This window comes from Periophthalmus magnuspinnatus, chromosome 20 (genome assembly GCF_009829125.3).
Source record: "Periophthalmus magnuspinnatus isolate fPerMag1 chromosome 20, fPerMag1.2.pri, whole genome shotgun sequence".
Taxonomy (NCBI): domain Eukaryota; kingdom Metazoa; phylum Chordata; class Actinopteri; order Gobiiformes; family Gobiidae; genus Periophthalmus; species Periophthalmus magnuspinnatus.
In genome coordinates, this window is record NC_047145.1 from 20,570,244 (window position 1) to 20,582,385 (window position 12,142).

At 40.5% G+C, this 12,142-nt stretch overlaps 1 protein-coding gene across 1 annotated transcript in view; it reads right to left on the reverse strand.

Moving 5' to 3' along the window:
• Positions 1-12,142, reverse strand: part of ctnnd2a (catenin (cadherin-associated protein), delta 2a) — a 385,529-nt gene that overhangs the window by 204,958 nt on the left and 168,429 nt on the right. The window contains exons 7-9 of the mRNA XM_033985946.2: positions 9,497-9,531; positions 8,414-8,518; positions 3,334-3,509 (exon numbers count right to left, since the gene is read on the reverse strand). Coding sequence (XP_033841837.1) covers positions 3,334-3,509; positions 8,414-8,518; positions 9,497-9,531 — 316 coding nt within the window. The remainder of the gene's footprint in view (positions 1-3,333; positions 3,510-8,413; positions 8,519-9,496; positions 9,532-12,142) is intronic.

The following is a 12,142-nucleotide window of genomic DNA, read 5'->3' on the forward strand; positions in this document are numbered from 1 at the left end:
GCATAAATTTAAGGTGTCTGTTCTTTGCTTAAGTGCAGTACTTTTAGTTCTTTACGTTCCACCACTGCTATTCAGAAATAAATAAGTAATCTAAACCGTTTAACCCTGAACAACATGAAATCGTTATTAAGAGTCACATTTACTTCATATTCCACTGCATAATAACAGTGTTTATGTTGTGGGCTGGTTTTATCTTATTAAACGTAAAGATTTAAACAAATAATCGCATTTATTTTCAAAAGATCTCCTAATTCTATTCCTACAGTTTAATTACGCCCACGGTAAACGCACATTTTGAACATCATACAGTACACTCATCTTGTTTTATCGCACGGGGACAAGGGTTATTAGAAAGTGTAATATTAAAACAGTCCGGGCTCTTTTCGGTAACACTCTCTACACTATAAAAGCGCTTTAAAGAGGCCCCTGTGTTGGTTTAGTAGGTTATGAAGCCAAGAGATGAGACTCAAGGCACAGAAAAACTAGTCTAGGAAATTTATGAATGCTTTATGTGTCGAACGCTGCAGCTGTGCTCGAGCCATCAAGATGCAAAGTGAAACATAAATGGACTTAAGAGTTGGGGAGGGATGCGGGGAAGACGTGAAAGGATGGATGGATAGATGGACAGCTAAATAAATAATGAGCGTAGATGAATTGTTGGCTGGCTTAACTAATACACAGAGCCCCTGACACTGTGTGAGGCAGAGAGAGACGCTTCTGGCCTGTGTCACTGAGCGGAGCCGGGGCGTCCCTCAGTAAAACACTAAGATGTTTGAGGTGCCATGTTTTCATGCATTATTAAAGCAGGTCCTCTCAGGGTTATAAATATCCCCCAGAGGAGCGGAGCCATTGACAAATTTACACATGCTGACTCCGCTTCCTCAAATATCTTCAAAAATAGTATTGCTAAATGTTGAGTAGTGGTCATAGACTGTGTGAAGAAGTGTGACGTCACCCACAGCGTTCAGCTTCAGTCAAATGAAGCTCGTCGAGGCTAGCAGCGGATTTGGGGTCAAGATGTTTACAGTTTCAATGTGGTTAGCCGCTCTCGTCGGTTAGATATAAGGCAGTGTCCAGCAGTAATCTGACCAGAAGTGAAGAAGCGGTTTGGACGAGCAGCGAAACGTCTTCACTCCTACAACGTTTTGTCCAGTTGACAGATTTAAATTTCGTCTTTTGACCCGTCTCAGACCTGGACGACTGAGGGATTACACAGACAGTCAAGTTCCATATTAGGAATTCCGATTGTGAGTATCATAGCAACCAAAGAGCCAATCCGGAGCGAGGTTGTTGAAAGTAACGCCTATTTCTTGCCCGCAACGCTGGTTTAGCAGGAAGCGGGCGCATAGCAACGCTGTCGATCAAACCTGTTGCTAACGCTAGCGGGAGTGACCTCGGGAAAACAAGGCACCTGAATAATGTTATTAAAAAAATAAAATAGCGAAATAAAAACACCATTATTAACATTTTAAGACCAAAATGACGAGGCTCACTGCAGCAGTTACACAGAGAGGGGTGATCATTTTTCAATGTGAAAGTGAATCGGAGCAAGAGTTGATGAAGCTAGAAGCATGCCCATGATCACTTCCTATGCTAACGCTAGCGGGGGTGACCTCGGGGAAAGAAGGCGCCTGATTCTGTCTGTTATTAATGTTTATATTTTGATTTGCAGACACAATAGTGAAATAAATAAAGCGAGTGGGTTAATACGAACATTTTAAGACCAAAATAACGAGTCTGACAGCAGCAGGTACAGAGAGAAGGGCCACAGTTTTTTAATCGAAAGTGAATTGAAGCCAGAGTCGATGGAGCCAGAAGCATGGACATGCTCATTTCCTATCCAGAACGCGGCGGCTAGCTCGTTAGCTATGTCCATTTATATATACAGTCTATGCTCCGACCAGACCATCATCAGAACCAATCATTTGAATAATTTTCAAAGCTACACATCATTTATTATTTTCGCAATTTTGGAGACAGATAAACATATTACAACATAATCTACACTAGTTCCAACAAAGCTCAACTCTACACAGAAATGTTGCCAGATATGTATATTTTTTTCATTAGCACAACTCTAAATTTCAAAGTTTCAGTATTAATTAGTATGTGGGAGGAACATTTTTTGCCAGCCCTATTTGCGTCTAAAATAAATTGCTCATTTTTGTTTTAATATAAAAAAAACAAAAAGCCAAAAAGGTTGTGCTTAATTCAAATGTTTTTCAGATTCAAGCCAGCACTTCTTTTCATTCTGCAGACCACCACAAGAATCTGAACTGAACCGGAGATATAACGATTTAAAAGATGCATGTTTTATCAAGTCAGTGCCAACCCCAATCGCAATCCGTCTGACATTTAAATCCCTTATAACGAACGCCCAAAATAAACTATTGTCCATGTATGTGGTTTTGCACCTGGCTGTCAGCACCAGTGGCCTGTGTAGAGGGCTTTTCATGAACAACGAGCCCCGCTGCTGACAAGGCTGCCCCCATTACAGTGACAAGCCAAAAACATCAGCACCAGGAATACACACATACACACACACACGCAGAGATGATGAGGAGAGCGAATGGGGCAGAGGAGGAGGAAGGGAGGAAGGGAGGAAGGGAGGAGGTGTAAAGGGCAGGACAGACACAGCAGAAATATGAAACTACAAATGACTTCCATACATAGAATTTCCTGCGTGCGAGTCTCCGTATCTTTAACTTTTCAATTATGCAAAGTAAATGTCAAGGGAATGGACAATAGCAAACTGGAGGTAAAAATGTGTTTGGAAAGAGGCGTGCTTGTTTACGTTCACCGCTCGACAAGCTACACGCTATAAGGTAGACACATGCTAGCGTTTGTGCGGTCGTAAACGCGAATGCCTATTACGTGGAGACGCTGGAGTCTAATTGAAAGGAAGGACAATGTAATAAAGTAAGCGCAGATTTCACACAGATAAATGGACTCGGCGAGATGTTTATCAGTGTAAAAAAAGCAAGCTACAAATGTGTTTATTGAAGGTTTTACCCGATAAAGTTCTCCGTGTGAGTGTAAATGTGTACTGGTAGGAGTATTTACACTCAAATACTGTGGTACGCTTTAATATCTTCAACTTTTTAAGCTCGAGAGGCGAAGCTGCATATACAAATACATCAGTGAGTGTGTTAATATTGGTTAGTTCTCAAAGAATCCAGGACTAAACAAACTATTTCAAAAAGTACCAAGTATTGCAAAAACAAGCGCTCTACAGATTGACAGTCGTTCACGTTATACAAGTGTTTTTGATGTGATCGGTGTTATTTTAGCAGCTCTCTCCGTCGCTCCCATGCGTACTGACAGGGGTCCTACCTGGTTGTAGCTGTGCACGGCTCCCCCGACCTGCCCGCTGCGCTGAGGGGCTGCTGCGGAGGAGATGTTGTCACTGAGGGCGAGGGTCTGGTTGCTATGGTAGCTGGCAGAGTACTGAAGCGAAGCCTCCGGGGTGGAGTTGAGCTGCAAGGAACTCTGGGAAAGAAGAGCCGGTCCTATAGCGGAGAGAGGAGTCGGGGGCGGACAAGCAATAGAGGGGGAAGAGACGAGCGATGAGTTTAGTTTGTCAATATTTGAAAAAAGAACGCAAAAAAAAAAAAAAGACACAAAAGAGTAAGTTGGTGCGAGTGGAAAGGAGGACAGATTAACAGTGAGAGAAGACGAGGGAGCGATTGAGAGGAAAATGGGAGAGAGAGAGCGGCAATTTAGAGCAGATAGTGCAGCAGTGCAGCACTCTGTGAGTTGGAGATGGCATACATAATTTATTAGCAGAACGAAAGAGGAGCAGTGGAATATGGAGAGTATAGGAGGAGAGGGAGAGCCAGAGGATGGATTGGATGGCAGGGCTTGGGCAGATAAAAGTTGTAATGGACTAAACAACTGACAAATAAAGTAGTGTCTCTGAAAAGGTTCATTGTTGTGGTTGTAATGTTGTCTGATGCTGTCGTAAGCAACAGCACTGAATTATAGTTTTAACCAACTTAGCAATTTATTCAGGAGACAATAAAAGAGTAATGCAATATATCTGAAAAGATTTAGTCTACACACAACTTTAAAAAAACTTCACTACCTAATGAAGTGTGGAGAATATCACTGAGGTAATACATCCTACTATATGCAGCAGGCGGCTGAGTGAATGAGGAGGTTGGTCCGATATGTGCGTGTGTTCGTGTCCGGTGTGTGTGTTTGTGTGTGTACGTTTACTTTTATTGAAGGGCAGTTAGGTCAATGACCTGTGCTCTTGGCGGTGCATAAATATTTGATCAAGTTGCCACTTTTACTCTCTTTCCTTCACTGAATACATTACAGAACATCCCTGTTTGTACAGATGGCAGAAGAGGAGCAGCAATTCGCCACCGCTTTGTCGAACTTTAAAATCCTCGACCTTAAATATATAGCAAAAGTGTACAGCAGAGCTCATTGACGTGCTCGCTTCTTCACAAACCCTATATAACAAATGCTCCTTATTATTCATCTCCATATCTCTATATCCCCCACACTCTGCCAGAATCCTTTTCAAACTATGAGTCTTAGCGCTGTGAACCAGGATCAACTCCTCTGCTTCTCGCCCTCACAAAAGACTCATCTTTCTCTTCCTTGCTTGCTTTTTATGAATTATTAATCTGCACTTTCAGTTACACACACTCAGTGGGCTCCCAATTTTATCGTCAGTTCTGGTGTTCGTTGCACAGTCCTGGCTAAACTGTATCAGTCACAGCGTATGATGTAAGAGCAGAGTCTGTGAAGGGAAAGTCATTAAGTATGTAGAAATGTGTCTGTGCATATGAAAACAGCTAGTGCCAGACTCCACATTATGTTGACACTAAAGGAACGCAATATCACCTTCATAATTAGTTTAGCTTCTCAGAAAACAAAATGTTTGTTTTAAACAGTCAGACCAGACTCACACCGACTGGGTCCATTACATTATAATGAGATTATAATTGAGATTTGTACTCACTTAAATTGAAGACAAAATTAAAATGGCTTTTCAAAGTTTTGAATTGAATTGTACAAAGATACTTGTATTGGCAAAACATTTGAGTAAAGGTTGTGTCTAAGTGGATCTATACCTCTGCTGTGACAGGAGCTTGTTATACCGTAAATTTCGGATTATAAGCCGCTACTTTTTTTCCACGCTTTGAACCCTGCGGCTTTTACAGCAGTGCGGCTTATATATGGAATTTTACTGGATAACGGACCCTGGGGGGCGCTCTCTAGCTGTAAACGTAAAAGTGAGACAGACGTGGGGAAAGATTCTGCTCTGAAGAATTCACTAGTTTTGATTTTGAACGATCATTTTGCGCATCATGAAATGGATATGATGCAGTTTTTAAGATAAAGAAACAGAAAGGAAACAGAGCAGGGGTCGGCCTTTAACACGCAAAGAGCCATTTGGACCCACTTTCCACATAAAATAAAACACTGGGAGCCGCAAATACTTTTTGACATCTAAAATGAATCTAACACTGTATAATAACAATAATGTAACGGAATAATGTAGGTTTTACTTTCACGGACAAGCCTTCTACACGTGGCAGATAAATATGGCAAAAACAACTTAAGTGCATTAAAAAAATACAACTCACCAAACCGCTGCATCAGAGGGAGCCCTGCGCTGATTATGTGATTATGTCTACTCTACTCCGCAGTTTCTTTAAAAAAACAACAACAAAAAAACTCGTAGCGTATCGTTTAATCCCAGGTGCTTATTCTCCATGTGCCAAAGCAGTTTTGAAGGTTTCATTGCCTTATTTGCTTTTCCCGTATGTTACGTAGAGCGGACTGTGCGTATGTCACCTGCAGCGACAAAACCAGATTTTAAGTAGGCATTGTCTGTTAAATTTATCTTTCTTTTTCTTGGAGGTCGTAGTCTCTTCTTCTGGCTCCTCAGTTGTCCTTTTCCCCTTTGTTAAAAAGATCTCCAAAGACTTTTGTTTTGGCTCATTTTCACTCGCTTGTGGCTCTACTTTTGTGCGTCGTGTCTGATGTGTTATACGTGATACGTCACCGCGGAGACAAGAGCAGATAATATACTTGCTACTACATCAAATAGATTTCTGTGGCGATTTCCAGCAGGATTTTCATGATACATCTACGGACGAGCTTATTAGTGTGTCATTAGGGACGGGCCAAAGTTGCTCCTGACCCCTGTGCGCACAACGTCTGAAAATCAGGGCTCTTTACGCAGGACTGAGCTGTGTCTGTCAGTTCCCAAGCCACGCAGAGCCGCAGTATGAGGCGGAGAGAGGCGCATGCGGCTCCGGAGCCGCGAGTTGCCGACCCCTGAAATAGAGCCACTGCACGTAAGCTCGACATCAATGAATCCAACTTGGTCAATGTAAAAAGACAACAAAAGTTTTCAGAGGAAATAAAAGCAGATTTTCTGTGTTGGTGCAGCTTTATTTTCTAAACCTGCAGATGTGTTCATCCCGTGTTGTTGTCGTGTTGGTGCCAATTTTCAGGCACAGTTTAAAAAAAAGCGTGTCGGTGCAGCGTCTTTCTGCGTAAATATCTCATGTTACAATATGAAAACCTGCGGCTTTTATTCAGGTGCGGCTTATATATGTACAAAATTGATTTTCTCTTCAAATTTAGCTGGTGCGGCTTATATCAAGGTGCGCTCTGTAGTCCGAAATTTACGGTAAATATTTGTGCCTCAGTGAGATCATAAAAATATGTGAAAACACCCATTTCACTATTGATAAAACTGCAAAACCTATTATACTGTATTTGAAGTATTTGTTTATAGTTGTCCCTCACTATAACTTGGTTCACCTTTTGCTGTCTTGGTTTTTTTTGGTGCAATTTTTCATGCTTTTTTTACAGTGTCTGAGCGTGCACTGTTGGACTGTAGACCATTGTCCATCAGTCTCCTCCGTGCCGTGTCTCCTGTACAGTACAGAATGTGTTCAGACAAATTTACATAAACGTTGGATCGCAGTGTGACTCTGAAGTGCTGTACGTTTGCAATTTGTTTTCTCCCTGACAAAACCCACAATGTCGATGAAACGTTCTGCAACGACAAAGGCGCCTGCGCCCAAAAGACTGAGGAAGATGCTAACCATCGCACAAAAAGTTGGACTTCTAGTTACGCTGCTGTAGGGGGCGCCATTACGGAATAAATTAATCTTCGGTTCGTTACATAAAGAAGGAGGAAAATAACAACACGATAGCAGAAAAACGTTTTAACAAGGATGCAAAAAGGTTGTGACTGCGCGCAACACGACCATCGTAAGTATAGAGTCTGCTTTAGCTTTGCAGGAAAAAGACGCAGGACGAAGAGGCGTGGTCAGAGGAACTAAAACTGAACTTTGAGAGTGTTTAAATGTGAGAAAATGTTAACGCCTGTGTGAGAAAAGTGTATAAAGTGTGTGGTGAGGGGTTTGACAGCCAAAAACATAGAGAATAATTGTAAAAAATAAAGCTGATAATTCGCAGATTTCACCTATTGCGGGTTATTTTTGGAACGTAACCCCCGCGATAAACGAGGGGCCACTGTATATCCAAAGTAAAAACATTAAAACATGCAGCAGCTAAAGCTAATTGTGTGTTTAACATGAATAAAAAAACAAAACATGTGTCACGTTTTGCAGAGCGATATGAGCACGGCCACTTCTGAAATGCCATCCATTAAAGCAATATCAACTATCTAAAAGGTCAGCAGACAATAAGTGAAAATGGGATGCAGTCTTCCAAACCAGTGACCTGCAGTGAAAATGCCAGGCCCGTTTAGCTAGTGCACGTACAGCTGCCCGTGTGTGCCACTCACGCGTACGCCGGTGCACGTACAGCTGCCCGTGTGTGCCACTCACGCGTACGCCGGTGCACGTACAGCTGCCCGTGTGTGCCACTCACGCCGCTGATTTCCTCAGAGTATCGCAACACTCAGGCATGGAGAGCGGCAAATCACTTTAAATGGACTCAAGGAATAAAGCACTGGCACTTTATTGTACAACTGATCATAATATTGGCAGCGTGTCTTGACGTAAACTGTCCGGGATCCATGTGGGATTCGGTGCAAAGTGGGGCGTTTTACTTATTCTGCTCACACTCATTTTGATTTTGGCTCGTTATAAAAGATGCCGGTTTTAGAGTTGTATTTCTCACATGGCACGAACAAACAAAACTGGAAATCAAGGACAAATGAAAAACAATATTATATTATAGTTATTAGAAAATAGCCTGATTCACATCTGTTGTACCAATTAGTTTTTTTTAGCGCAGCATTTCTAAATAGCTGCTAATTACAAACATAGACTGTGTAAAGAAATGGACGTCATTCATAACGTGCCCATGCTCACTTCCTGTTTGTAATGCAACGGTTAGCATGTTAGCTATGTCCCTTTATATGTACAGTCTATGATAACAAACAAGAAGACGGTTGGATTGTACTCACGGTCAGCACTGTCCAGTATGCCAGATTCTTGTAGGGAACGAATGCAAGAATCCACCAGCTCAAGGCCCGTGGTCAGCTCATCCTCAATATCCTTCTGCCCATCTGCTGCAGAGCGAAGAAAAGCTGGTCAGAAAGACGGCTTAAACGACGACAACATGTGAATTCAGATAAATATTTGTGTTGTTTCTCAGATTTGTATTTTAAAGTGAATAAACAGGATCAAATGCAGCTAAATATTTCAAGCGCTTCTATCCTAAAACATATTAATCACATCCTGGTGTTAAACAAGGATATTTCTCTTTATAAAGGTGCACTATGGAACTTTTCATTTCCAGCTTTTCTACAGGGAGATGTTAAACCTTCGCCTGGAATGTCCCACAGCATGGCATTAAACTTATCAATCACAATCTGACTTCTAACCAGGTGTTGTGGCATCACCTGCTCTTCTCCCTTAACATACATAAGTTTAATGCCAGATTGCGGAACATTCCAGATAAAGCCATAACCTTTCCAGGGAGACGAGCATCAGAAAAGTGACATAATGCACAGGAAAAACTCAAGCACTACAGATAGATTTTTAGAACAAACACGATGATGATAATTGTCATTATCATCATCATTATTATCATTATTATCATCTCTATTATTAATATCGTTATTACTATTATTATTATTATTGTCATTATTATTATCGTCATTATCATCATTATTATTACCATTATCATCATTATTGTTATTGTCATCATTATTATTTGTATTGTCATTATTATCATTATTGTCATCGTCATTATCATCATCATTATTATTATTATTTCTATTATTATCATCGTCATTATCATCATCATTATTACCATTATCATCATTATTATTATTATTATCTCCATTATTATCATTACTATTATTATCATATTATCATGATTATCATCATCATTATTACCATTATCATCATTATCATTATTATTATCATCATTATTATTTGTATTGTTATTATTATCATTATTGTCATCGTCAGTTTCATCATCATGATCATTATTATTATTATTATTAATGTGTTAATTAATGTTCTCTTTTATATATAATTACCTTGTGTATTCCAGCGATACTGCTCATCCGAAGAACTGCAAAGAAAGTCAAAACAAACAGTTACCACATGTTTTATAACCACACTTTTGCCTCTGTCCCTTTACGTCCCCTTATCATTCCCGTCAGAGAAGTGACACAGACAATCACCCACATTCACTCACTTTAGACGAACTCCCCCAACTTTAACAATACGCTCCAAAAAATGGACGCATTCAACACTAAACTATATTTTAAAGTCGATCGTTTTTACCCCAAAGAATTGTTAATTTATGCCCGCGGGCTTTTGGCTGAGGTTCAATTGACGCTTTATCGACAGGTGGTTGGACATAAAGGGAAAACAAAGAAAAAGGGAGTGAGAAATGCATGGGGAGTATTGAGCCGTGCCATCAGTGCAGACAGAGGCGTACTCGCTGTTTTTGTATATATATATTTGGGCAGATAAGACTTGATTCAATCTATTATCAGGCTGTCTGGGGTTATCCTATTTAGGCGCCTTGTTATGTTACAAACTTAGTAATCGAGTGTCTGTCAGAGTGTGCATGTGCATCTTGTTACTATTGAACCATTAGTGTCGAAAATGCCTCCGAGGGTTATTTAATGCATACTGTAGCTGAAGTATCTGTGAATTGGAGAATACATTTACATATGTTTATCTGTGCTTTTGTATGCTTGGTTGCGTGTAATGGACAAGCAGAGATGAGCCCGTGGTTCTAAACAGCCATAATGTAACGGAGTGAATAAATCTATTTTGCTTTAAAGGAGCTGGTTTGAAAAGAGTCGGTGTCAAAGGTTTTTTTAATGTGACTACGAGTGGTGTTTGAATAGACGAGACATTTTATAACACATAATAGACGGAGCTGTGGTTAACTCTCCCGTCACGATCGAGAACTTTGATTCAAATTCAAGTCTGGAACAGCAAAGAGTGTACAGAATGGAGTAGAAGTTGGAATTAAAAAAATGAAACTAAAACATCTACTTGATCACGGCGGCTTTGTGGGCGCTGCGTTCCTTGACCTGAAACGTGCTTTTGACACTATCAATCATACTGTTCTTCTTGACAAATTAACATATTTTAACTTCTCTAACAATGCCCTCTGCTGGATGAAATCACACCTGTCGGACAGAAAACAAGCTGTACAATTTGAAAATTCACAATCAACCTTACTCACTTGCTCTGCCGGAGTCCCACAAGGCTCAATATTAGGTCCAATTTTATTTAGCTTATATGTCAACAATTTACCAAATGCTTGTAAGAGTGTAAAAATGCAACTATATGCAGATGATACTGTACTGTCTGCTCATGCAAACACAAAATATGAAGCTGCTGCAGTGCTCTCGGGTGTCCCACTGGCTCCATGACTCTGGCCTGCATCTCAACACTAAAAACACGGTCTGTTTGTTTTTCTCTCGACAGCCAGCAGGGGGTGAGCAACCATCTGTGTTGGTCAATGGGGAGAGATTAGATGTGGTTGAACAATTTAAATACCTTGGGGTAGTTTTTGACTCTAACCTAAATTTTAAACAGCATGTTAAAAAAATGTCTTGTATAATTAAATTAAATCTGTCAAACGTCAAACATATAAGACCTTATCTGACAACAGAATCAGCAAAGGCGTATATGCCATGATATTTAGTCATATATCTTACTGCTATACTACATGGTCTCACTCATCAGAGGCCGACCTGAAGCCCCTAAAGTCCCTCTTCAAAAAAACATTGAAAACACTGGACAAAAATCCTCTACAGTATCACGATTGTAATATCTTAAGTAAATATAATATTCTGGATCTTGAAAGTTATCAGGTATTTATGGATGCTTGCCTTATTTTTAAAGTTTTAAATGGAATTGCTCCTCCACCATTAATGGATTTTAGAAGTTAAAAAAACAACTGACCGAGTTAATCCCAGAGCATTGACCAGAGGAGGAGGATCACAGTCATGGAGCACATTACCGGCCCATGTCAGGAACTGTGGGTCCTTTTCAACCTTTAAGAACACTCTGAAACATTGGTTGAAAAATAATCAAACTACTACTAATCTACATGTGTGAGCATACATGTAGATTATTTTTTTCTTGTGGTTTCTTGTTTGTCTATTGTGGTTCACTTGTTGTCATGTCTATGTGCACTTTTGTCTTGTCTGTGTGTTTCTTTAAATTTTCTGTTTTTGACCTGCCTTAGGACGACAGGTGTAAACTCGCTATTGTGCTAATTCCGGCATATTTACATTGATGCTGTTTGTTGACATGTTGATTAATATGCACTGTCCTAATTAAAATAAATAAATAAAAATAAATAAAAAATAGAGGAAAGGTTACTGTTTCAGTTTAGGGGTAAGGTACAGTTTACTGTTCTCTGCATTTGACCCACTCTTCATTCGCTGGGGCAAAGCTATAAGGAGAAGTGGGAACCCATCGACCAATCCGCAGGACTTGAGCTAGGGTTGGTCAGGTGTCATGATTCCAGTCTGTCCTTGTGTTTCTGTGCGGTCTTTTCCCTTTCCTGTTCTTGTCAGGAGCTGGGCGGAGATTCTGGCACCAACCACTACACACCTGCAGCCCATGAGCTCTCAAGCCTCCACCTCAGGAGTACTGAGGACTGAGGATCCTACAAACTCCGCCATGTATCCTCCCTGGTACAGTTCCAC